The sequence below is a fragment of the Saccopteryx leptura genome, chromosome 6 (assembly GCF_036850995.1).
Source record: "Saccopteryx leptura isolate mSacLep1 chromosome 6, mSacLep1_pri_phased_curated, whole genome shotgun sequence".
Taxonomy (NCBI): Eukaryota; Metazoa; Chordata; class Mammalia; order Chiroptera; family Emballonuridae; genus Saccopteryx; species Saccopteryx leptura.
Window position 1 is genome coordinate 133,952,423 of NC_089508.1, and position 27,879 is coordinate 133,980,301.

The 27,879-nt window shown below is 38.5% G+C and overlaps 1 protein-coding gene across 8 annotated transcripts in view; it reads left to right on the forward strand.

Annotated features, from left to right (window-relative positions):
* RAPGEF6 (Rap guanine nucleotide exchange factor 6) overlaps window positions 1-27,879 on the forward strand; it is a 228,159-nt gene that overhangs the window by 111,225 nt on the left and 89,055 nt on the right. For all 8 annotated transcript variants that reach the window (XM_066343384.1, XM_066343389.1, XM_066343387.1 and 5 more), the window contains 7 exons: window positions 10,183-10,360; window positions 13,650-13,786; window positions 16,856-17,014; window positions 17,512-17,664; window positions 21,729-21,893; window positions 22,906-23,013; window positions 25,534-25,737. In XM_066343384.1, the coding sequence (XP_066199481.1) occupies window positions 10,183-10,360; window positions 13,650-13,786; window positions 16,856-17,014; window positions 17,512-17,664; window positions 21,729-21,893; window positions 22,906-23,013; window positions 25,534-25,737 (1,104 nt within the window). The remainder of the gene's footprint in view (window positions 1-10,182; window positions 10,361-13,649; window positions 13,787-16,855; window positions 17,015-17,511; window positions 17,665-21,728; window positions 21,894-22,905; window positions 23,014-25,533; window positions 25,738-27,879) is intronic.

Consider the following 27,879-nt stretch of genomic DNA (forward strand, 5'->3'; position numbering starts at 1 on the left):
GGCCATCAACATATTCATTTTTGGCATTTTATAATAGAGCGAGGAATTCTCCCTCATCACCATTTTATAGTAGACAGAACAGGAAAAAATTTAAAAGTAAATTAAATGCAGTGGCTCTGGGGCCACTTACTATGTGTGTGTGTGTGTTTTAACTGTTGGGTCCCATGCATTCTGCCCCTCACCAGAAGTATCTCATGGGAGAAATAACAGTTGTTGCACACCTAAAAGTCAAAGTAGAGTCATGTCTCCTCTAGACTCTTTTTTTTTCCTAGAGAAGAACCCCAAGGAAGATTGATCCTGGATTAATGAAGTTCAGGGATGTGGCTATAGATTTGTCCAGGATAAGTGGGACTGTCTGCTCCTTACTTGAAGAGACTTGACAACAGAGATATGGTGTTGATAGACTGTAGATAACCTAGTCTCATTATATGTCCATTTCTAAACTAGATGTGATCACCTTTTTGGAGCAAGGAATAGAGTCCTAGATGATTGTGAGAAAAGGGATAAGAGAATGGCCCACAGATTTAGATTCAGGGTCACTTGGAAAGGCCAGTACTTTACTATGAACTATAAAATGGGCTGAACACATAGTGGGGTTCTGTAAGTTTGGCAGGATCCTAGAGGAGATTCTAAAGCATTATACTTATATTAGCATTTATAGGATGTTTACTAACTGGTTCGCCCACCTGAGGCTAAGGCTGGGATATACCCCCTGGTGTGGTTGGAGGTCTTTTGCTACAGGACCATGGCCTTGTAAGTACTGGCCTGCTCCAGCCTTCCATATGTTTTCCTTCCTCAGGAACACTCTCAACACCTTACTCTAGCTTTTAAGAGTTTCATTTTAAGATTGGATAAAGTGTGGACCGGTATCCTTGCCAGTTGTCCTACATCACAAAGGAGTGTCTCCATTACACAGTGAAGAAGATGCATTTCCATGCCCCAGAAACCTGGAAGTTGCCATTGGCTTTCCTCCCTTTGTCATCACAGCACCAAATCATATCATTTATGCATTCTATATCATTGATCATGTTTGTTATTTGGTGTTGACTGAGATGTAATTTACATATAATAAAATTCATCCTCTTACAATAGCCTACGTGTAGACATAGAACATTTCCATCACCTCAAAAAGTACATTATATCCTTTTGTGGACAGTCACTTATCCTGACCCCCAGTCCCTGGCTACCACCAATGTGTTTTCTTCCTTTCCAGTTTGCATTTTCCGGGAGGTCGAATAAGTAAGATCTTATAGTTAAACCGGTCATTTGGTTCCCCTTCCTCACATGGGGCACCACTTGTAACAGGGACAAAAACTACTCGGAGACCAGATAAAATGCACGGAGAAGCCAAGGGGAGGCAACAGTCCTGGTCAGCAGATTGAAGGACTGAAGTTCCGTCCCCAACCTTACTCTCACATATTTATTATCAAGTACAAAATAGCTCAAGGAAGCAGAAGGAAGAAGTTTTCAGGGGGTGAAGTAAAGGACAAGAATCCAAACATCCTTTTGTTGCTAAATCTTATCCTACTGTTTTGCCTTTTCCAGCATGCATTGTTTCCAGTATGAGGTCAGAGATGCCCTGGACTCTCGTCCATGTAGGGCTTTTGTCCTAAGACGCCTCTCTGTCTTTGATTGTTATCCTAACTCTGCATGTTTTCACAGCATATTCCCACATTAAATGATGACAAATTGAAACTTATAAAGTCACCAGTAATATAGAAGTTAGCTTTAATGAATTTAGGGAGAGTAGACATATGAAAGGAACAAAAATAGTGAAATTCTAGAACCAAAATAGGAATTCAGAAATTTTAAGAAAATTATAAAACTGAAGTCAAATATGCAAAAATGTAAGATAACAGTCTTAAGAGTAGCCAATTAGGTAAAAAATTTTAAACTGGGCTTTAGGTAAGCTTTAGGACAATAGCCAAAGGATAGAAATATGTAGTATAGAGATGAAAACAAGCAAACCTACAAAGATAAAAATGGAAAGTAAATAAAATCTTTAAATAAAAATATGTGCATGCATACTTATATATATATTTGGTGTTCGTATCTATGGGATGCCAATCTGAATTCAAGAGGACCAAATGGTAACTGTTTTTCTAATGGTGATAGGTTTGTGGGTACATCTTATTATGTTCTTTAAGCTTTTGCGATGTTTTTTCATTGAACATTATTTTTTTCTGTATTTAATAGATTTTAAAAGAGGATATAAATAGGGTGTGCAGTTAAAAATAAAAGTTGAGGCCCTGGCCAGTTGGCTCAGCAGTAGAGTGTCAGCCTGGTGTGTGGAAGTCCTGAGTTCGATTCCCAGCCAGGGCACACAGAAGTGCCCATCTGCTTCTCCACCCCTCCCCCTTACCTCTCTCTCTTAGCTCTCCCTTCCCCTCCCACAGCCAAGGCTCCATTGGGGCAAAGTTGGCTCGGGCACTGAGAATTGCTCCATGGCCTCTGCCTCAGGTGCTAGAATGGCTCCAATTGCAATGGAGCAATGGCCCAGATGGGCAGAGCATTGACCCCTGGTGGGCATGCTGGCGGATCCTGGTTGGGCACTTGCAGGAGTCTGTCTCTCTGCCTCCCTGCTTCTCACTTCAGAAAAATACAATATGTAATATATAATTGTGGAAAAAGAGTAAAGGAATAATTAGAGGGTAAAAAGACAAAGAGCAAAAATAATAAATTGATATATTCCCCAGGAATTTCGTCAATACTATTGTAATAACTATGTATTGTATGTTACCAGGTGGGTACTAGACTTACTGGGGTGATCACTTCTTCAGTTCTTACGTTACGTAAATGTCTAATCACTGTCTTGTACACCTGAAACTAATATACTATGTCAGGTGTAAAGAAAAATTAAAAAAAAAATACATGCCCTACCTCAAATGCAAAATATCTCTACAATTTTAAAAAATGGATAAGCAAATAACACCAAGCAGTTTGTATGTATGCAGTCAGATCCTCAGGACTAAAGGGGAGAAGAGAGAAGGTTTACATATCAGTACTGTACTCTTAGTCTTCCCCATAACCTCAGTCCTCCTTTGCAGTACCTATTAAAGCTGTGAATACACCCGTTAGCTACAGGTTGTTGGCCAGCAACAGTTGAAGTATTTTGTCTTGTTATTTGAACTTTTCAGTATTTGGAAGATTTTAAAAGTGCACATCTAACTCGTTCATGGTTTATAACAGTAGAAGCAAAAGTAATGCAACTATTTTTAATTTGGAGAGTTGGGGTGAAGAGAGAAGAGAGTCATCCTAGCAATAATTCTTAACAGGAAAATTGTTTACATCATTTTATGTGACCAAACGTGTGGCTGTGCCCCTATGTATTTCCTTCTTAAGAGTTTTTATATCTTCTGGTTTAAAAAGAAAAGCCTTTTGTTCTCAAAGAAACCTCAAAATAAAGCAGTTGTCACAGTCTGGGGTAAATGCAAGTAATACTTTGAGCGTGAATATGTTATTAATAAGATTAGCTTAAAATTTAGCTAGAGCCCTGGCTGGTTGGCTCAGTGGTAGAGCGTCGGCCTGGCGTGCATAAGTCCCGGGTTCGATTCCCGGCCAGGGCACACAGAGAAGTGCCCATCTGCTTCTCCACCCCTCCCCCTCTCTTTCCTCTCTGTCTCTCTCTTCCCCTCCCGCAGCGAGGCTCCATTGGAGCAAAAGATGGCCCGGGCGCTGGGGATGGCTCCTTGGCCTCTGCCCCAGGCGCTAGAGTGGCTCTGGTCGCAACAGAGCGACGCCCTGGAGCGGCAGAGCATCGCCCCTGGTGGGCAGAGCATCGCCCCCTGGTGGGCGTGCCGGGTGGATCCCGGTCGGGCGCATGCGGGAGTCTGACTGTCTCTCCCCATTTCCAGCTTCAGAAAAATACAAAAAAAAAAAAAATTTAGCTAGAAGTATTTATTTAGATGTTAGAATGTTCTTGGGTATGGTATTTTATGTATTTGTGTGTGTGTGTGTGTGTGTGTGTGTGTGTGTGTGTGTGTGTGTGTGAGAGAGAGAGAGAGAGAGAGACAGACAGACAGACAGAGACAGAGAGAGGGACAGATAGACAGGAAGGGAGAGAGATGAGAAGCATCAATTCTTCATTGTGGCACCTTAGTTGTTCATTGATTGTTTTATCATATGTGCCTTGACCAGGTGGCTACAGCAGACCAAGTGACCTTGGGCTCAAGCTGGTGAGCCTTGCTCAAGCCAGATGAGCCTGCGCTCTAGCTGGCGACCTCAGGGTTTCAAACCTGCGTCCTCCATGTCCCAGTCCAATGCTCTATCCACTGCGCCACTGCCTGGTCAGGCTGTATTCTTAAAGAATACACAAGAAATAGGAGTGCTTCCTTCTAGGTTCTTTTTTCTATTTATTTCAGTCTTTTCCAGGAGCTGTGACATTGTAAAATGTTGATTCTTGAACAAAAGCAGTTGTTTTTCTTCATTAACTTACAGTCATGGGCCATAACATTTTGGGCAACAATGGACCACACATACAATGTGGTCCCATAAGATTTTAATAGATTATAAGCAAAAACTTTGTGATGTTAAAAGAAAATGCTAGACCCAGCTAAGATGCTGAATTTAGTGCTAGCTCTGGTTAGTTTAAATCAGTGAGGAGGCTCAACATGCTCTCCACCTGCCTCTGCCTGTCCAGAGTTGGCAGGGAGCAAGGAGAGAGGGCTGGGAAGAGGGCAGCCCTGGAGCCCACCAGCACTTGTGCATGTGGGTACACGACTGAACGCACACACAAATTCACTTCGCTTCCCTTCATTTCTTTTTATCTTTCCTCCCAGTTGAATTCCTCCCTTAGTCCCCCTCCCCCCGTCTTTTTTTCCTTCCCCATCTCTTCTGTTATTTCTCCTCTAAAGCTTTAGCTCCTGCATCTCTTTCCATTTCTGCTGACCCTTTCTCTCCCCTTTCTTGTTATGACTGCTCTCCCTCAAATGGTGCTTCCTCTCAATATCTCCACCCCGTATATGTGCACATGAACACATACTTTCTTTTATACTGTATTTTTACTGTACATTTTCTATTTTTAGATTTGTTTAGATTCACAAATATATAGATAGCATCATCTTACAGTTGGCTACAATATTCAGTACCATAACATGCTGTACAGACTTGAAACCTAGGAGCCCCATGTAGACCCCATGTGTAGTAGGCTACCCTGTAGGTCTCTAACTGTTCTCTGACCACATGAAGACAGAATCACCTCATTTTTCTCAGACTGTATCCTTGTCTTTTAGTAACACAACTGTACTTTTGAACAACCTGATCCACACATTTAGCACTCCCCTGTATTTTTTTAGCTTCTGTTTAGGACATAAACATGTTCCTAAAAATCCCAAAACGTCATTTACTGCCTCGCAGTATGATACCTCAATTCAGAGCACTACTCAGTCTCTCCAGAGCTCTGATGCCACATTTCCAACAGGATGTTCTGTTGACACCTCATCTAGCTTTGCCTACCACATGTTTTCTTCTACTTGTCTTTAGTATTTCTGTTAAGAATATCATCTGTGTCCTAGTCAAAATCTGTTATCTTTGATATCTCTTTTAAACTTTCACCTGAAATAAATGGCTAAAAACAGTTATGACTTTTCTGTTTAAAAAGCTTCAGTGCTTCATTGTTACCTAATTCATACTCTTCATTTCAGATTTATATTCAAGTTCCAAGCCTTTCCCTTCCAACCATAATCTGCAAATTCGGTTTTATATTTCACCAGTCATCACTTGCATGTTGTAAATTCTGGTCCATGACTAATGCATAATGGCTGCTTCCTGACCATGTTTGCCTGTCCCTGTTCAATGTTTTGGTAATGCTGCTCTGCCAGCAGCTCCACCTAGGTGACATTTTTATATTGTCACGTATCTTGGAACTACTGCAGTTTTCTGTGCATCATGCCTCTTTCCATTCTGTTGGTTAGTACAGTTATGTGTACACTTGCCTTTTAATCATCATAGTAAATTTGTGGTGGGCGAGGTTTTTTTCTTACTTGTATCTCCCATGCTGAGTTAAGCACAGTTTTGGCATTTAGAAAGTAATTTAGAAACTTTTTTTAGTTGAATTACATTTGTAGGTAGAAACCAGTATTGTTTCCAAGGCTCACTTACTAACTAACGCTTGATTACCTGGGGTGGCGGAGACTTGACTTTGGCTGCCTACTGGATATAGAGATGATGGAATGGGCCAGGCTGGACAGCACCATTGTGAAGGATTAATTTCACATGATTCTTTCCCTGCTGAGAAAGACAAAAAAGAAACGTTAAGAACCAAGTGGTCGATGGTAAAGGTTGCATGAAATACTGAAAATAGGAATGCAGAAGATAGAAGCACTTAAAACCTAAGGTTCTGGCTTAATATTTGCTCTAAATTTGAAAACATGATTTTTGTAACTTTGTAGCTTTTTATTCCAAACTGTAGTTCCCTTTATTATAGCTTCATGTTTATCTGGATACAAACAGGAAAAGGAAGTCATCTGGTGGTTTATTTGGGGAAGGCCAGCTCATCAGAAAAGCACCTCAGACTGTCTCACCAAATTGTATACTTACTCATATACATAGAGACACACTCATACTGTGGGAAAGAAAAAACACAGATTTAATATTTGTCTTAGTAGGTCTTTTTAGTATACTTTTTTTTTTTGGACTTAATTCATTTAGTGTAATGTTCTTGGTGGTCTACTATATTCCAAGTGCCAGGTTAAAGTACATAGTTCAAAGTGCAGGGCTCTGATCTTTTGTGTATCCTATCTTACTGAAAACCGTGTATCTTTAAGCCACCTTTTTTGTAACAACTTTGGATATTATCATACAAATCCTTGAATTTTCTTTTTGGCTTTTTTTTTTTTTTTTTTTTTTTTTGCTTCTTTTGCTTTTTTTGCTTTGGCTTTTTTCCTTCCTTTGTTTCATCTCTGTCATTCCTGGGCCTCTTTATACTGATAGATTTTTCTCCTGGTCATGGATCACTTTTTCCTGCTTATCACCTGTCTAGTAAGTTTTTAATGTATGCCGGACATTATGGCTACTGTTGTCTTTTTTAAATTTTTTATTATTATTTATTCAATTTACAGAGGAGGGAGAGAAAGAGGGGAGCAGCAGGAGGCATCAACTCTCCCACACGTGCCTTGATCAAGCAAGCCCAGGGTTTCGAACCAGCTACCTCGATGTTCCAGGTCAACACTTTATCCATTGCACCACCACTGGTCAGGCTATGGATACAGTTTTAAAATTCTCAACTAGTTATTGGAGAATTAAACTTTTTTCCCAGAAACTGCATCCAGTCCTGGTGATCATCTTACCCTACCTCTGCTTAAACACCTGCTTGCCTTTGTTTAATCAGGGAATTAGACCTTGGGCTCTTTCTACATAGCTCACTCTATTTACTTATTTTTAAGTTACCAAATCCTCTTTTAATTTCCTAGCATGTGTTTGGCCACTGTTTATTTTTTTATTCTAATTCTTATTTTGGTGTCATATTTCTCTTGTATGCTCTTAACATCTTAATTTTTTCATCTTTTTTCTTTGAATCCTACTTTGAAAAAATACAGATAAAAGACAATTATAAGGATCGGTTAAATTCTTTCCTTTCCACATGGCCTTAAAAATTCCTTGAAACACTTAGTAGCCTTCTTTCAACCTCTATCTATGATTTACATTCTCTCTGAAGAGCTGTTTTCTTAGATATCTTCACTTGTCACGCAGATGGTGATAAGCCTCCCTTACTGTTCACATAACTGAATTGCATCTTGCCTTTTTTGTGTGTGAACCTCCATCTTTTTATCAGACTTATAATCTAAAAGATGAGTATGAGACGTGGTTGAAATAGTCTCTGGGTCAAGATAAAAACCTGAAACTGAGATGAGGACAGGGTGGTTTAAGAACCCAGATTTGTAGGTAGATCGTCTGTTAAGTGGTCCAGTGAAAAAGCTATTCTGGGAATGAGCTCTGTATTCTGAAAAATTAATGAACTTGTGTAGAAAAAACTGCTTTAGTGTTTTTTTTATACTAGTTTCCTGGATTAAAATCAGTATGTGTAAATGAATTAGGTTTTTAGGAAAGCTGTTTTAGCATGCACACATGTTTAAATTAAAACTGTCCTTGAAAAGGGATTGTAATCTGTTAGCAAGTTTCTGGTTCTGAAGATATATTTATTATTCAAAATATGCGCCACTAAAACCTTAAAGTTCCACAGCCAGAAATTAACTCAGGAGAACACTCTAGTCATGAGGTAGGGTTGTTCCTATATTATCCTTAACAGTTTGTCTAATCTTATAGATCATGTTGTGTATTTAATCTGGTTTAAACTAGTTGTTTCTTAAAGCTGTGTAAAAATCCAAAGGCAGTATAAAACAGGATCTTAGAAAACAAGTTAGGATTCTTAGCTGCAGGTATCATTCTTAAGTGGAAGTAACAACAGCCGGAAGGGATATTTAGTGACCCACGGAGAATGCACAGGCAGTTGTGGCTTCAGGGACCCTGGGTACTGACAGGTGTGTCTGCCACTGTTCTCTCTAGTCCTTTGGCTCCCTGTGGCTTTACTTGCTCTTTCTCCCTCTCTCCTGTGATGCTTTGTGCCACAAGTGCTCTTTGTGTTAGACCCTCTTATCTCTGTCCTGCATTATCTATTTCTACTGTTTTGTTGCTCTGTGTCTGTCTGTCTGTCTCTGCCTTTCTAAGTCTGCCCCTCTTGTTCAGTGTACTTCCAATTCCTCTGCCTCTTTCTCTATTCCATTTTCTCCTACCACAGAAAGGCTTTCGCATGTGGCTGTAAGCTACTCGGCATCACGTTATTCCAGTTCATGAACCAGAGGGAAAAGGACACTCTGCCCTCCAGCTCCAATTATAAAAGTCCAGACGAGATCTTTCTATCTTAGCTTATATAGCCAATAACAGGGCACTGTTCCCCACTGTTATCTCTGGGTTAAGTTGAAGGAGATCTATTCCCTAAAAGAAAAAAGATCCTCTTCTGGGCAGATAAAACAGTAAATGTTCGATACAGGAGATGAGATTTAAGTATTTGAAGATTATGGTAACTCATATTTTCTGTAATTGCTTCAGTATTCATGTTGTTTTTATTAATAGTTATCAAGTGAATGTAAATTTAGAAATACTGCCAACTAATGCACTTCAGGACAGTATTTTTCCTGAAAGATACCTTCATTATTTTCTATGAATATTTAATTCATATTCCAAAATCTGCTTTTTTCTCTATAAGTATCTAAGAGTAATGTTTCCAGAGTTGAGATTATAAATATGTTTAAAGATCAGTTTGATTAATCTCTGCTCTTCCTGACACAATATTAGATTCAAATAAGGTATTGGTAAGTCAAGAGTATTTGTGCAGTCCCTCACGGTAGGCCTTTTATAGTACATTTCAGTACTGCTCTCTTTATATTTATTTTCTTAATTTAAGTGACTACTTGCCCTACTAGACACTAAACCTCTGGTGAAAAAATGGTATTTTATTTACAAAACCCAGTGTAGCCTGAGTACTCTTAAAATGGTTGTTGGTAAACTGTCTTTGTCTTTCCTGCACTTCATATTTTAGGAAATGTACTTTTAAGAATAAGAAATACAAGTGTTTCCTGACCAGATGGTGGCATAGTAGATAGAGTATTGGACTGGGGTGCAGAGAACCCAGGTTCAAAACCCCAAGGTCACTGGCCTGAATGCAGGCTCACCGGCTTGAGCGCGGGATCATAGACATGACACCATGGTCACTAGCTTGAGCCCAATGGTTGCTGGCTTGAAGCCCAAGGTTGCTGGCTTGAGCAAGGGATCACTTGCTCTGTTGTAGGCCCCCTGGTCAAAGCACATATGAGAAAGCAATCAGTAAACAACTAAGGTGCCGCGATGAAGAATTGATGCTTCTCTCTGTCCCTTCCTATCTGTCACTATCTGTCCCTCTTTCTGTCTTTCTGTCACACACAAAAAAATACAAATGTTTGTTGGAAAACGTTTAGTGATGTTAGAGTCTCCTAACCATTTTATATTTACCAGGTCACATCTGTCACCTAGCTGTCACACTGTGGAATGATGAGACTGTATTTTAGGCAATATCATTTTGTTTTTGATTCAACATATAGTATTGCCTAATTCTTTATACTATTTGGTATTGAGGATAGTTTTTATTCACACTGTGACATATAATTTTTATAAGATGAAATGATAAATGATCAAGATTTCTTTCTGTAGGCTACAGAAAGTGAGGTAGGAGATGTAGATTTAACACGTCTTCCAGAAGGACCTGTTGATTCTGAAGATGAAGAAGAGGAAGATGAAGAGATTGATCGAACAGATCCGCTGCAGGGACGAGATCTTGTTCGAGAATGCCTTGAAAAAGAACCTGCAGACAAAACTGATGATGACATTGGTAAAAAAAAAATGCTCCTGTTCATAATAAGAATTTTGTGGTTTAAGTTAGATATAGTTACCTGTCGCTGTATAACAGATTAGTCAAAACTTAGTGACTTAAAACAACACACATTTATATCTTCATACTCTTTGGATCAGAAATTCAGGAGCAGCCTCACCAAGTGGTTTTGACTTAGAGTCATGGGGTTATAATCAGAATGTTGGCAGTCATCTGAGGCTTAGCTGAGCTGAGCTAGAGGTCCTGTTTCCAGTGTCACTACTTACAGGGCTGTTGGCACAAGACTTCACGTCCTTACCATGTAGGCCTCTCCAGGGGCTGCTTAAATGTCCTCACGACATGGCAGTCAGCATCTCCCACAGTAAGTAGTCCAAGGGAGAGTAAGGCAGATGCCACAGTGTTTTTCAAGATCTGGCTTCAAGAGTGACTTATCATTACTTCTTCGAAGTTCTGTTTGTCAGCCTTCATATAATATGAGAGGAGAATGCATGAGGACGTAACTCTCTAGAGCAGGGGTTGGGAACCTATGGCTCGCGAGCCAAATGTGGCTCTTTTGATGGCTGCATCTGGCTCACAGACAAATCTTTAATGAAAAAAGTAATAACGTTAAAAATATGAAACATGCCCTGGCCTGTTGGCTCAGTGGTAGAGCGTCGGCCTGGTGTGCGGGGGACCCGGGTTCGATTCCCGGCCAGGGCACCCCCCACCCCCTCCTTCCTCTCTGTCTCTCTCTTCCCCTTTCGCAGTCAAGGCTCCATTGGAGCAAAGATGGCCCAGGCACTGGGAATGGCTCCTTGGCCTCTGCCCCAGGCACTAGAGTGGCTCTGGTCGCGGCAGAGCGACGCCCCAGAGGGGCAGAGCGTCGCCCCTGGTGGGCGTGCCGGGTGGATCCCTGTTGGGCGCATGTGGGAGTCTGTCTGACTGTCTCTCCCCGTTTCCAGCTTCAGAAAAATACAAAAAAAAAACAAAACAAAAAAAACATTCTCATGTATTACAATCCATTCATTTCCTACCGCTCATGTTCATGGTTGTGGGTTTCTGGAGCCAATCACAGCTGTCCTCCAGGACAACACCAAATTTTTATTGGATAATGCATAAGGTACATGGGTTGTTGTATGGCTCTCACAGAATTACATTTTAAAATATGTGGCGTTCATGGCTCTCTCAGCCAAAATAGTTCCTGATCCCTGCTCTAGAGGGAGGGCTCATTTAGGGCCATCTTTGAGGCTGGCTGCCCCAATTGGAGAGTTTGTTTAGAGGGTCTAGCAGGGGATTGCAGCTACTTGTACACCCCCGACCAAAGAACAGTCTTCCTCTATCGGGGAAGGTTGTCCTCTTCGACTGAGTGCACAGCTTTGCTCATGGATCTGTGAGGGAGGAAGGGGACTCCTGCCTAGCAAGCCAGATAACTGAATTAACCCAAGTGATCAGTAAGGTGACATCACAGCCAGGTCACCCTCACTCACATCCTGGCTGCCAGTTTTGATTATGTTAAAGTGATTAACCTCTTCATGTCCATAAGACATTTAAAACACTACATCAGTGTCCAGTGTCTATGAATTAGCTTTTTTCAACAAAAGATTGTTATCAAAAACCATATTTTTACTTCTCTAGCTTGAAAAAATATGCATGCATATAATTTTTGGTTAAAACTTTATTTTCCTTTATGTAATTTCTTAAACAAGTAATTACTATACTTTAGGGCAGTGGTTCTCAACCTGTGGGTCGCGACCCCGGCGGGGGTCAAATGACCAAAACACAGGGGTTGCCTAAAGCTATCGGAAATACATATTTTATTTAAAAATGTATTGTATAATAAATATGTATTTTCCAATGGCTTTAAGTGACCCCTGTGTTTTGGTTGTTCGACCCCCGCCCGAGAACCGCTGCTTTAGGGGGTTGAATAATACTGAAGATGCTATCTTTAGTATTATCTTAAAGATAGAGATTACGGGCCCTGGCCGGTTTGCTCAGCGGTAGAGCGTCGGCCTGGCGTGCGGGGGACCCGGGTTCGATTCCCAGCCAGGGCACATAGGAGAAGCACCCATTTGCCTCTCCACCCCCCCTCCTTCCTCTCTGTCTCTCTCTTCCCCTCCGACAGCCAAGGCTCCATTGGAGCAAAGATGGCCCGGGCGCTGGGGATGGCTCCTTGGCCTCTGCCTCAGGCGCTAGAGTGGCTCTGGTAGCAGCAGAGCGACGCCCCGGAGGTGCAGAGCATCGCCCCCTGGTGGGCAGAGCGTCGCCCCTGGTGGGTGTGCCGGGTGGATCCCGGTCGGGCGCATGCGGGAGTCTGTCTGACTGTCTCTCCCCGTTTCCAGCTTCAGGAAAAAAAAAAAAAAAAAAAAAAAAGATAGAGATTACGGTCATATATTGTTGTGACTCAAGATTTTATCCTAGATTTCCCTGTAAATAGTCATATTACAGTTGTTCAATAAGAAGATGCTGGTACTAATAATCATAATCTATGTGAGTAAAATTCAATACATTTGAACATTCCTTGACATACAGTTAAGTAACCTGCAGTTTAAACTCATGTTGCAAACATTATCTAGACAAAAACAAAGTACATTTTTGATGATACAGAATTATATATACACTGTGTTATTTTCCCATAGCTTTTAAAAATTGAACTACTACTAACTCCCAATTATCTGTGGGTAGATAGCACCTTATAGTTATTTCTGTTTCAGCCCTTACCTGACTGCTTATTTGTGTTTCTCTCTTTTTATCTTTATTCCTCATGTATTTATACCATGGAATGGCCAAAGGCAGGCACTTACACACATTTATTGGTTAAATTAAAGAGAGGGACCTTGTTCCTTTGACAAATACTCAAGTAGAATTCACATTTGTTATTTCTAACTTAATTATTGACATTTATTAATAACATTTTTCTTAAAAATTTTAGCCCAATAAGAACTAGACAAAATGCTTTTTCACAAATCTATTACATCAAAGGACATCACTAACCACCATGGAGTGGAATCTTGGGCTAAGAAAATTAGATAAACTCTCCAGCCTATATAAATCTGCAGTTTCCAGGTTCTGCCTGAAGGTTGTGGGTTCTGCTGTCTTCTAGTGTGTCTATATTTTCATGGGAGTCTAAAAACATTTGTTAACCAAATAACTGGTTTTTTAGCCAACAGTTATCTTGTGCCTTGGTTTCTCTACTTTAGCAGCATAAATTTATAAATTGATTGGGATGTTAGACATTAAAGTCTAGATTTTATTGTATCTTAAAAATATAGTCCTCGACCGTCTCTGTACTACAATTTCTGTTTTTTCATAGAACAATTATTGGAGTTCATGCATCAGCTCCCAGCTTTTGCAAACATGACCATGAGTGTAAGGAGAGAACTCTGCTCAGTGATGATTTTTGAAGTGGTGGAGCAGGCTGGAGCTATTATTCTTGAAGATGGACAAGAGGTAGGTTAGCAATAAATGTTATATATTATGTAGTGTGGGAGGTAATTTTTATAAACATAAACTTGTGGAAATCCTGACTTAAAACTTATACAGTTTTTTTTAATGAATGCAGAGTTTGAGGTAATTATAATTTCTTGAGATAAGTTTTTACTTTTAATTTTTGCTTTATGTACTTGTCTCAATTTTGATTTCCTAGCAGTTAACCTTGCACAGAATAAATGTTTAATAGATAATAGTTATTGAACCACATTTGTTTTTACTTCTCAAATTAGGTTGTAAGACTTTAGTAAAACAGTTTTTAATTATTCTATTTGTATATTTATGTCATTATTGTTTAAAATATTTATCAGGTATTTACCCAACTCTCCTATCTCTTTTGTATATTATATATATATATTTTTTTTTTAAATTATTATTATTATTAAGTGAGTAGTGGAGAGGCAGAGACAGACTCCCACATGCACCCCTACCAGGATCCACCTGGCAAGCCCCCTACCAGATGAAGCTCTGCCTATTTGAGGCTTCTACTACATTGCTCAGCGATGGAGCTATTTTAGTGCCTGAGGCAAGGCCATAGAGGCGTCCTCAGTGCCCAGGGAAAACTTTGCTCAAACCATTTGAGCCATGGCTGCAAGCAGAAAAGAGAGAGAGAAAGAAGGAAGGAGGGGGGAGAAGCAGATAGTTGCTTCTCCTTTGTGCTCTGACCAGGAATCGAACCCAGGACTTCCACATGCCGGGCCAATGCCCTACCGCCGAACCAACCAGCAGGGGCTTTTTTTTTTCTTTCTTTTTTTTTCTTTTCTTTTTTTTTTGTATTTTTCTGAAGCTAGAAACAGGGAGAGACAGTCGGACAGACTCCCGCATGCGCCCGACCTGGATCCACCCGGCACGCCCACCAAGGGGCGATGCTCTGCCCCTCCGGGGCGTCGCTCTGCCGCGACCAGAGCCACTCTAGCGCCTGGGGCAGAGGCCAAGGAGCCATCCCCAGCGCCCGGGCCATCTTTGCTCCAATGGAGCCTCGGCTGCGGGAGGGGAAGAGAGAGACAGAGAGGAAGGAGAGGGGGAGGGGTGGAGAAGCAGATGGGTGCTTCTCCTGTGTGCCCTGGCCGGGAATCAAACCCAGGACTTCTGCACGCCAGGCTGACGCTCTACCACTGAGCCAACCAGCCAGGGCCTATTTTTTTTTTTTTAAAGAAAAGAATAAGGGAAATTCATTGCTATTTGTGCCTCCTGGTGGACTCCTGTCAGTTGAGGCATTTATGTAGCGGTTCTGCATTCAGAAGTGCTTGATGGCAATTTGTGGATAGGTGGAGGAAGAATGCAGAGAAATTGAAAGGTATAATTGCTGTTAGGAAGTACTGCCCTATATTTTTTATCAAATTGATAAAAAATAGTGCTGAGGTGTCAGTCAGTGAATATTATAGACTGCCAGTAGTATTTCTAGAAAGTCATTTAAAAATTTTTAACCTGGGACTCAAAAGTATTAACAGTTTCTAACCTATTATTCTCCTTATAAATGTCTTTCCTTGAGACAATATAAAACTCAAAAACTTACACCAGAAAATGATCATCGCAACATTTTTTTAATATAAAACTGAGACTTATGGACCTAGATAAAAGTGAAGTGGTTATCAGGGGGATGGGTTGGGGGGAAGGGAGTAGAGAGGGACAAATATACAGTGACAGAAAATGATTTGATTTTGGATGATGGGTACACAACATAATAGTTCAAATGCTATAGAAATGTTTGCCTGAAACCTGTGTACTCTTCTGATCAATGTCACCCCTTTAAATGTAATTTTCTAAATAAAAATTTTTTAAAGTTGGATATGACCACAGTATAATCCAATTATAAGCAATGGTTAACTAAATTATTATACATCCACGGGATATAATACTGTGAAGGTATTCAAGTCATTTTAAAGTTTGATGGAAATTCTTTGAGGGCAGGGGTTTCTTTTCTAGGTTTGTTAACATACTTTCTCCCCATGTTATAGAATACATTTGGCACACAGGATTGTGCTTTAAAAAATAAAGTTTGATGAACACATGAATATAGTATTAATTTTTTTAAAGGCATAGTAGTCTAAATATTTCAACAATATAAAATGAGCATAGGAGAAAAATAAACTAAATTTTAACAACTGTAAACAGTGGAATTTTGAAGGACTTTTTTTCACAAATTTTTGTATTCTCCTATTTTTCCACAGTTTTGTCAGCAAAAATTTGTTGTGTGCATACTTTGTGCCAGGTACTAATGTAGACACAGGGAGTATATTGTAGTGGAAAAATCAAGCACAGTTCCTGTCCTCAATTTATATTGTCCACATGAGTATATTTTATATTTTAAATATGAAATATTAAAAAGTACACTTTGAAAAAATATCTTATTGCCAGTGCTTCTCCTTCAGAACTGGTAATTCAGATTTCCCTTAAATAATATTGTTTAGAGTTTAGGCTGATAAAAGAGATACTAAATGAGAATAAGTGGTAATTCATTGATACAAAGTAGACCTTGAGATCTCCTTCCAGCATTAAATGCCATTAAATGAAGGCAGTTTTCTTAACAGGAAAATCTTTGAATACTAGTTTATTAGATATGTCCTAAAATCTGGGCTTTTAGTAGTCTTTCTGAATTAATCACTAGCTACCTTTTTTTTCCTTTTGGGTTCTTGCTATATGCCAGGCACCATTCTAAGCACTTAATAAGTATAAATTCATTTAATATATTTAAAAGTTCTATGGTAAGTACTGTTATGCCCATTTTAGCAGTATAAAAACTAAGACATAGAGAGGCTAAATAACTTGCCCAATATCACTCATTTAGTCACTAGACTCAGATTCCAAGAGCCTGTAGTCTTAACCATAATATTATTTAAGTAGTGAAACTCCCCAAATTCATTTGGTGACTAAAAGAAAAAAGTAAAATAGGCATCAGGTGTTACTGACAGTATTTAGTAATATATCAAATCTTCCCTTTTTAAAATTATATATAGAAGTTCTGTATATTTTTCAAAGTTAACATACAACTTTTTAAAAAAGACTTAAAACCTGTCTTTTTTTCTATAGCTTGATTCATGGTATGTTATTTTAAATGGCACTGTAGAAATCAGCCATTCAGATGGAAAAGTTGAAAATCTCTTTATGGGAAATAGTTTTGGCATTGCTCCCACCCTGGATAAGCAGTACATGCATGGAGCTGTTAGGACTAAAGTAGATGATTGTCAGGTAAGCTCATGTACTCTTTTCTTTGTTCACTTAAAATAGCTTCATTTAAAAATTACAAGTTTCAAAGGCTCACAGTTAACAAAGGAAATTAGATTTTATATCATTTCACATTTGTGAATTTAACAAATTGTAAACTTTTAAAAGAGGATATACCAAATAAATGCTGGTTTGTTAAATTTCTGTCTAATACTAGCCAGCTCATTTTTTTTTTAATAAAGGAAAGAAAAAGGAACTTCTGAGTTGTTTCTAATTTGTGCTTCATGTTTTCTTTGCATATTGTTACTTCTCCTTTTAGAGCAGAATTTAAGTTCAAAGATTTCTTGGTTTCTTAGTGAGTGAATTATTTATTTTGCCTTGATTTTTGTTAAGGATTAAAGTGATTTAATAAAGAAGAGCTGATGCCACTTGATTTTCTCCCGCTGTGCTCTGCCTTAGTGCACAGTGATATATTTATGTACTATAGATTTATTCATTGTCCCCATGTTGTTCTCGGACAGTTTGTCTGCATAGCCCAGCAGGATTATTGGAGAATTTTAAATCATGTGGAAAAAAACACCCATAAAGTTGAAGAAGAGGGAGAAATTGTTATGGTGCATGAGCACCGTGAACTAGATCGGAGTGGAACCAGGAAAGGACACATAGTAATCAAGGTGGGTGTTTTTACTTCTTATTCTAGTCACTGATGGAATAAAGATTTCATCTTGACCAGAACACTCTGAACCACTTTTTGAGTAATGCAGGACAATTCACTAACTTTGAAATCTAATTTAAATAACAGTATTTGATTCTTTCTGCCTTTTCCTAAGTTGGTTTTTACACATTTTAGTGATAAAGAGTGACATTGCTATTTAATATCAGTATAAATAGGATATTATTTTAGGCTATACTGGTTAAAGTTTTTCTTCTTAAATTCATTTTATGATCCATTGATAATGGGAGTTGATTTCATCAGAACAGCAATATTAAAACAAAACAAAATGAAAGGACCAACCATGAAGGCATAAGGCATCCTAGATGAAGATTCAGTGTGCCATTGAATCAGGCATTAACTCAGTTTTCTTATCTGCAAATGGGGATGATATAAAAGGCTTTATTAGGGCTAAATGAGATAAATCAAAAGCATTAGCACATTGTAGAGTCTGAGTATTGATGCCCACAATGCTTTCCCTTCTTTGACTCCCTCTCTTCTAACCCTTGCTCCCTTGCCTCTCCTATTCCCTTACTCTTCTGTCTCTTTAAAGCCCTCTAGTTATAAAATAGAGCAATCATAATTGTAAGAGAGGAAATAAATTCATTACTGTTTCTGTTTTCCAGTTAATCTTGGTTCCAAAATAAGTAAACATGTTATAAATGCAGGCACTTATTTAAGAATATGAGGGACTGATATTAGATTGGTACTCAAAATAGGCTAGTTCTCAACACTTTCTTTTCTGAACTATTAAGTGTAACTTTTGTATGCAGTAAAGATGAACATATGGATAGATTGCCTATAGGCTATCTTTTTGTAAGGGCTTATGGTTTCTTTTGGGGTTGTTTTTGTTTTTTGTGGGGTTTTTTTTTGTTTGTTTGTTTTTTTGACTGATTTTTTTTTTTTTTTAAATAGAGGAGGGGCGGATGGGGAGAAGCAGGAAGCATCTGCTCATAGCTGTTGCTTCCCATATGTGCCCTGACCGGGCAAGCCCAGGGTTTTGAACTGGCAACCTCAGCATTCCAGGTTGATGCTTTATTTTACTGTACCACCACAGGTCAGGCATTGTGAGGGCTTATTTTTTTAATACTTTATTTTTAAATTATTTCAAACTTAAGAGAGCTCCCTGTCTCAGTTTCCCTATATGTTAACATTTCACTGCATTGCCTCATTATCAAGTCTTTTTCTGAACCATTTTAGAGCAGTCTGCAGATGTGATGCCTTACAGTCCTAAATTTTCCATTGTATATTTCTTCAAAATAATAACACTCTCTTATGTAAATACCATACTCATATTAGGAAATGAACATTGATAAAGTAAAACCCGTTAGCCCACAGACCCTGTTTAAATGTTCAGCAATTCTGGCAGTGGCTCTTCTTCCTTTCTGGTCCAGGATATCATCTGGGAATGCGATTGCATTCATGTCATGTCACTACGTTCTCCCCCAGGAACAGTCTTTCCCTGTTTATGTTCTCAGTAGTTTTAAAGACAGACCCTATATTCTCTCGTATAACCCTCAGCCTGGATCTAGTCCGTGTTTCCTCTGGACCAGACTCAAGTCCTGCTTCGAGGCAGGACGTCTGGGTCAGTGCTGCGCTCTTCCCAGTGCATCCTGCCAGGGAGCACTCACATCAGCCTGTCCTGCCACTTAATCACCTCGTCACATTCGTGTCTGTTTGCCAGGTTTCTTCACTGTGAAGTCACCATTTTACCCTTTGACTGATGAGTGTTTGGAGGAAAGATGTTCTGGGATATTGGCAATATATCCTGCAAATCTCTATTTACCAGTCTTTACTTCCATTGACTACTGCTGGCTGAGATGGTGATTTTTCTATTTTCATTATTTTTTTCTACATTTATTTTCATACTGCTGTAAGGATGAGCATTCCCTTCTCCCCCATTAATTTAATTATATCAGTATGGACTCGTGTTTTATTTCATTACCATCAGTGTTTTTTTTGATAGTCACCTTATCCAGAGTTGGCCAGTGAGACTGTCTTAGGCTGACTCCTTTATCTTTTTGGCATGTTGCCTATTATTTTTAGAGCATCCTTATTAGCTGGCAAAACAAGATGTTCCAGGTTTGTCTTTTATTTCTCCTTTACAAGCTTTGGAATCAGCCATTTCTCTTGAGTTTCCTGGATCTTCCAGTGGAGAACAGCATTTGAAAACCAAGATCTGGGCACTTACTCTGTTCATTGCCACTGAGGTGTCATTACTTCTAGAACCTCTCCTCAGACAGAGCTTGGAAATAGATGTCAGTATTAGCTATAAATACATACACATCTATAACTTCTGTATATCTCTCCATCTATCTGTAATAATCTAGAATTCATACCAGTACTCCCAATTCCATTGCTATACCACAGTTTTTTCTAGCCTTGCCTTTCCATTTGTAAGTACCTTCTCCAACAGTGGTTCTTTTTATGCTCTATGTAATTATTGATACTTATAGATGAGTGCCTCATGACCAGTCTCTAAATGGTTAACCATCTCCTTCATCTGCCAACTCTATATACCCTGTCTCCCAGAATCCTACCTCATTAGATGCTAGTGAGCACCTCCATGACACATCTTTACATGACTGTGGGACTCATCTTTATATAAAGTTTTAAATGTATAGCTTAGTCTCCACAGGTACCCTGCCTCAGTGATTTAGCCCAGTGATTTTCACCTTTCTCACCGTGTGGCACACATAAACTGTGGCTAAAATTCTATGACACATCAAAGAATATATGTTTTGGTGATCTGACAAAAAAAATGGGTGTGATTTTTATTCACATCTGGTGGCTATTGTGTTGGCTGTTGTCATTTTTAAATTTAACAATCTGAGGGGGAAAAGTTCAGTGCTCATGACTAGTTATTGCATGTTTTAAAAATTCTTGTGGCACACCAATTGAAAATCACTGCTTTAGCCAATCAGCATAATGGCTTTCTTTAACATGTTGATCATTTCCACCCATGACTTCCCTATACGTGATCTAAGAACCGGATTTAAGAGACTTCAGATCATGATTGGCCTAAATGATAAACCCAATTTGGTACTCTTGAGTGTTTTGAGGGTGGAAGAAGATTAGGAACGATGTGTTGTTGCCTTGTCTCTTAAATAGGTTATATGAAGAGCCTTACTTCTGACTTCCTGCTAGGGGATGATTTACATATGCTGTCAGCAGTGGGTACTTTCTTAAAAAAAATTTCTTAGATACAAACATTATTAGTATTGGTATATGTTTCCTATACAGTTGTTCTGGCCCATGAATTGTTTGGATGAATAAAACAAAACGAAGTTTGAGGTTGTAGATGGCAGTTGGTTTTCATATGTATTTGGCTTAACATCTGGTTTATTTCTATATTCTGTGTATCCATTTTTAAAAGGCTGCAAAGGTAATAAATTTTAACATTGATTTAGAAGCTCAAAGATGAGCGAGCAGTACATAAATGTTGTTTATATTCCTTTTTATAAATTTGGAGACAGGTAAGCAGTTAAAACTCTGAATTAATGTAAAAACTACAGAACTGGTTCTTATCAAGATGGTGAATTGCATGGAAAAACTGGGAAGTAAAAAAAAAATGCTATCTTGAACTGGTGTGTGTTCTTATAGCCTGAGGCAGAAGAGAATTTATAATATGTTTAAATTAGAAGGAAAGTTTTAAGTTTAACTCTAACCTTTTCTGTTGCCTTGAGACAGTCATGATTACATCTCTTCATTGCAGGATAAGTGGCAGTAACAGTCCACACATGGGTAAATCAGAGAAGTTCAGAAGCCCTGCTATGATGAAATGCCAGTAAAAACAGCTATAGTTGAGAAAATTTTTATTCCTCTTTCTCTCTCGCTAAACCTCTGGATACTAATGGATTATAACCTGTAGAGACTATCTAATCTCAGTACTAATAAGTGTTTTAAAGGTGAAACTCTTCTTTGAGGACTTACCTAGTGGAGTGGCCAGAAAGAGAAGTGATTAATAGGAGTTCTTTGGTTTCTGAGTTATTTATTTTCTAATCTTTTCTATCCTTGGATTTTTAGGCAACACCTGAGCGTCTCATCATGCATTTAATAGAAGAGCATTCCATTGTGGACCCAACATATATAGAAGATTTTCTGTTAACTTATAGGACATTTCTTGAAAGTCCTTTGGATGTTGGGATCAAGCTATTGGGATGGTTTAAAATTGACAGCTTAAGGGATAAGGTTGGTTTTATAAAATATAAAGGACACAGAAGTGATTGAATTTTTGTTCATAAGACCTTTTGCAGTTGATAAATGCTTATTTAAAAAAATAAGTGAGCCAGTATTTATATATGTCTGTGTTGTAGTTACTTTTGTGACAAAATAGCATGTTAAAAGTGTATATGAGCCTTAAAAGACAAAAACTGGAATAACGTGATGGTGTAGCTATCAATTCAGAAAACAAGAGTTGTATGAGAGATTTTTGAACTTTCTCAAAATAGTTGTTTCTGAAGGAAATTTAAAAGTTGATTGATAGTTCAGAAAGAATATTTACAAGTAAATTTTTTTGACGAGAGCTTAGATTGATTGTAGCGCCAAAATAAAATATGTTGAAATTATTTGAAAACAGATGGTCTTTTTTACCTTAACTTATATCTGCTGTGACTTATTTAAATCTGTATTTGAGGATTTTTTCCATTAAACATTGTTTGCTTTTTTAAATAGATTATATCTTATTTTAGGGGATATTTGTACATTTAATGGAAAGACTAGTAATACCATACAAACTGGTAGAATTGAGTTATTATAAGAAACATAAAAGTAGGGCCATATTGTCTAGTGTGTCCGAGTTGTATTTTAAAAGAAAAAAGTTAGATGTAGTCGGATTGTGGAACTCTCTTATTTAGGAAACTAAAACTGCAGACCTACCCCTCAACTTCAGAATTATACTTTGGTTGCTGAGGAAATAAAAGATGCTAAAAATGAGCAGAAATGATTTAGAGACTAGGTACCCACGTGCAGAAGAATAATGTTGGACCCTTACTTAAACCAAATATAAAATTAACCCAAAATGGACCAGAGGCCTAACTATAAGGGCTAAAACAAGAACACTCTTTGAAGAAAAGAAGAGGTAATAAATCAAGATAGGATAGGAATTTAGCTGTGAAACTCAGTTTTGGACATGCTTTTGGAATCTATTTTTGCAAAAGAATACCCCTTATAACAGTATGCTGCCTCTTTCATGTTTCTACAGGTAACACGGATTGTATTATTATGGGTAAATAACCATTTTAATGATTTTGAAGGTGATCCTGCTATGACTCGATTTCTGGAGGAATTTGAAAAAAATCTGGAAGATACAGTAAGGCTCAAAAGATTTTACTTTTTTTTTTTTTTTTTTTTAAAGTTTAGGGATCCCTCCTTCACTCTGCCCCAAAACAGCAATTCAGAACAGCTTTCATCTTCTCCTGTGTCTTGAATGTTTGTTCTGAGAACTTCCAAATCCATATTTTATTCTTCTGCTTGTCCTCTGCCACTCTGACCCAAACAAACATACTTCCTCCTGACTCTTTTGTTTCTGCTTTAAGGCTAATATGTTTTCTCCCTGTCCCGCATGCTTATAAACTCTGGTACATATATGTGGTCCCCACTCTTCCTTGAATTCTCTGGCCAAGATGTCCAGTCAATTGCTAAAGTCATCTGGGTCACTGATTTAGGCATACACATATTTCCCATGATCTCTCTCTCAGCCATTTCTTCTTCACTCCTCAGTTTAGGGCCTCATTTCCTTATGACTGATCTATTATAAGAGTCTCCTAATTTTAGATAGTCTCTTTTCCTTCTAACCCAGGGGTAGTCAACCTTTTTATACTTACCACCCACTTTTGTTAGTAGTAAAATTTTTAACCGCCCACCAGTTCCACAGTAATGGTGATTTATAAAGTAGGGAAGTACCTTTACTTTATAAAATTTATAAAGCAGAGTTACAGCAAGTTAAAGCATATAATAATAATTACTTACCAAGTACTTTGTCAGATTTTCGCTAAGTTTAGCAGAATAAATCTTTATAAAACAACTTACTATAGTTAAATGTATCTTTTTATTTATACTTTGGTTGCTCCGCTACCGCCCACCATGAAAGCTGGAACGCCCACTAGTGGGCAGTAGGGACCAGGTTGACTACCACTGTTCTAACCTATTCTTTGTGGCCAAAAGATTCTTTTTAAGCCACAAATGAGTTGAATTATCTCTGTCAATATACCATAGTATTTTCTACCAAAATGATTTCTCACCCATATATTCAGGTCCCTTATCTACGTTTTTAAACCTTTTCCTGTGCATCCTGGATTATAGCCAACCAGATTATACTGTTTTCCAGTTTTCTCAATTTAGAATTCTCCTGTTCCAGTACTGCTATTTGAAACTGTGCACCCTTCAAAGCCTGTTATATATATCAGATCTACATTAGACTAAGTCTCCCTTCTGCATTAGATTTCACTTACTCTATTCAGCACCTAAGATAGTCACCTCAAGGTCCTCTTAACATTTACGATAGCTATTTATAAATCTGTTTCATTCTTCCTGCTAGATATACAACTTTGTACTGCAACTGTGTTGTCTGCTTCGAGCCACTGCAATTTGAAGCAGATAATTATACAGCTTGAGGAGTCATTCCCGGAATTAAAAACCAAAACCCACCACTTGCTATATATTAACTTGGACAAGTTGCGTAAACTTTTGTGCCTCAGTTGTCTTATTTTATACATAGTAGTCCCCCATTTATTGGGAATGTTTTGTGGATTTAATGAGCTAATGAATATAACAATCTGAGAACAAAACCTGGCACATAGCAAAAGCTCAAGAATTATTGTCATTACTTATAGAGTATAAGTGGATCGAGTTGCATAAAGAGAGGAAAGTTGGCAGATTTTTGCCCTTTTCCTACCCCATGGTTCTTGTAGCCTTTTGAACATCACATCTGCGTTATGCACAGTGGGGAAAATGAGTGGCACTGGGGAACCTGATTAGGAGGTCCTAGAGGCCTCCATCACTTAGGTCTCTCTCCCAGTGCTGGCTGTGGAGATACTCAAAGGGCTGATGAACAAATCATGGGATTTTTTTTTCCCCAATAATCAGCCAGTTCCTCAATTACTTATAAAATTCTACTTTGTACTCTCAGGTATGTTGTATAGGATCAGAACAGGTGTAACACTTCACCCCTATTCTGAAAAACATTGAGCTTCTTGTTACAGACATGAGATTTATACAAATTACACTATTTGAGAGTAGTTGAATATTAAACTGGTGTTAGAACCTTGGAATTAGAATATTATTAAGTTTAAGGAAGGTCTAAAATAATATAGGAATAACGTTCCTGGAGGAGGTGAAAACATGAATGTATCTTTGAATATCAGGTAGTACACTGCTCACAAAAAGTAGGGGATATTTTATCACTTCATATTCACTTTGAAATGTCCCCTAATTTTTGTGAGCAGTATATTACAAAAGGTGCTTCGGGTCCTTTAAGGTTTTAAAAATAATTTGAGTTTTTTATAACAGCCAGGAGATAAGAGAATACATACTATTAGGGAAAGTTAAGGAAATAAGGAATAGTTTTCTTGTCATCTTCCTCTGAATGAGATATCACTTTGAAATCTTTTCTAACCCGTGATTATCTAGAAGTTTTTGTATTAAGAGATTCTTGAGAGGGCTCTGGGGTGGAAGTTTTCCCTTTTTCAGTTCTATTTAACATGGCTTATATGTTCTTTACTCTGTATTTCAAATATAGCTCTAATTCTAATAATTTTAGGTAATTTTTGAAAATCCTATAGGAGTAGATACATACATTTGTATATATGTTTTTCCCTTTTCTACTTTCTAGAAAATGAATGGTCATCTCCGGTTACTGAATATTGCATGTGCTGCAAAGGCTAAGTGGAGGCAGATTGTGCTGCAAAAGGCCTCCCGAGAGTCCCCTCTGCATTTCAGCCTTAATGGAGGAAGTGAAAAGGGCTTCGGTGTTTTTGTGGAAGGAGTAGAACCTAGCAGCAGAGCCGCTGAGGCGGGGCTGAAGCGTGGTGATCAGGTAAGTCACTCAATTTCAACTTTCCCACTTTGTGGCACACGTAAACTAATTACTAAAATTTTGCATCATATCAAAAAGTACATTTTTCACTAGTCTGACAAAAAAAGTCAATATAATTTTGATTTGTTCACACTGGATGGCTACTGTTGTGTTGGCTGTTATCTTTTTTCATTTGACAATCTAAGGAAAAAGTGGTCAGTGCCCCTGACTAAATATTCAGGTATTGCACGTTTTAAAAATTCTTGTGCCACACTGGTTGATAATTGGTAAGGTAAGTGAATAACCAACCACTTAAATTAAAGCCTTCTTTTAAGTAATATGTCTCCTTTTTTCCTCATCTGTTATTTTTTCAAATAAGCATGATCAATTTAAGGAAATACTGTTTGAGCTGCTTTTTTAGACAAGGAATTTTAAAACGGATTATTTTAAAAATATATTTGTCATATATTTATTACTTTCAATGGAAAATTTGTTAGAGTTTGGCCAGAAACATCATGGTCATCAGCACGACCTTTCTGAGTGTTTCTGCCCATCCTCCAAGGATTGAGAAGCTGCATCTGGCAACTTCAGGGTATCCCACAGAGCTCGCTTGGAAGGAGCACACTTCCGCTCATGACATTCTAAAGTCTCAGTGGCCATAAATGTTGGTTTCAGTATAAATAATGTTCATATAATAGCAAAACTGCATTTATAAGTAGCGATCCAGGTAAGAGACTAGAAAAAAGACTGGGAGAAAGTTGATAGGGATTTATTCTCTCCTTGTAGGCTTTAGGTAACTACAGAGCAGTGTATTTCAAAATGTGATTACTGACAACCTTATTACTAAAAAAAGCAATTCCTAGGTTCATATCAGTCCTGTTAATCATATTAATCACATTCTCCAGAGGTGAAGTCTGGAAATCTAGACTTCTCTCAAAGCTCTTTGTAGATGATTCTCATACACAGCAAAGAGTAGTTTCCCAAATCTAGTTGAATCACTTGGGAAGCTTACTTTTTCCCATTTGAAAATTGTTTTAGTTCATTCATGAATTCAGAATGTGACTTTATGTTACTTTTAACTGAACTGTGGTATTTTTTTTTTTAATTTGAGACATTCACATTAGAAGTTGTTCTATAACTCAGAACAGTCTTCTCAAACGGAGGGTGACTTGGCCTCCCAGAGGAGACATTTGGCAGTGTCTGGAAGTATTTTTAATTGTCATGACTTGGGGGTTACTGTTTACATATAGTGGATAGAAGCCACGGACACTATTAAACAGGCTACTATACCCCACAACAGAACAGCCTCCACAACAGAATTCTCCAGCCCAGATGTCAGTAACGCAAGGGGTAAAGAAACTCGGACATAAAATTATAATAATCCCATTCTTTCTTTACTTAAGAGGGAATTTTTTTTAAAATAGAAGTTTCAGGGCCTTATCCCGGACTACTTATTAAAGATACCTAGTACTGAGAATTCTGGAGTCAGTATACTTATTGTTCCAGTAATTCATTGTAAACACATTCAAGAATCTCATTCTTGCCTGACCAGGCAGTGACGCAGTGGATAGAGCGTCGGACTGGGATGCAGAGGACCCATGTTTGAGACTCCCAAGATCGCCAGCTTGAGCACGGGCTCATCTGGTTTGAGCAAAAGCTCACCAGCTTGAACCCAAGGTCTCTGGCTTGAGCAAGGGGTTACTCTGTCTGCTGAAGGCCCATGGTCAACACACATATGAGAAAGCAATCAATGAACAACTAAGGTGTCACAACAAAAAACTGATGATTGATGCTTCTCATCTCCCTCCGTTCCTGTCTGTCTGTCCCTATCTATCAAATAAAAAAAAAGGAATCTGCCTGACCAGGCGGTGGTACAGTGGATAGAGCGTTGGACTGGGATGCAGAGGACCCAGGTTCGAGACCCCGAGGTCGCCAGCTTGAGCATGGGCTCATCTGGTTTGAGCAAAAGCTCACCAGCTTGGACCCAAGGTCACTGGCTAGAGCAAGGGGTTACTCCGTCTACTGAAGGCCCGCGATCAAGGCACATATGAGAAAGCAATCAATGAACAACTAAGGTGTTGCAACGAAAAACTGATGATTGATGCTTCTCATCTCTCTCCGTTTCGGTCTGTCTGTCCCTGCCTATCCCTTTCTCTGACTCTC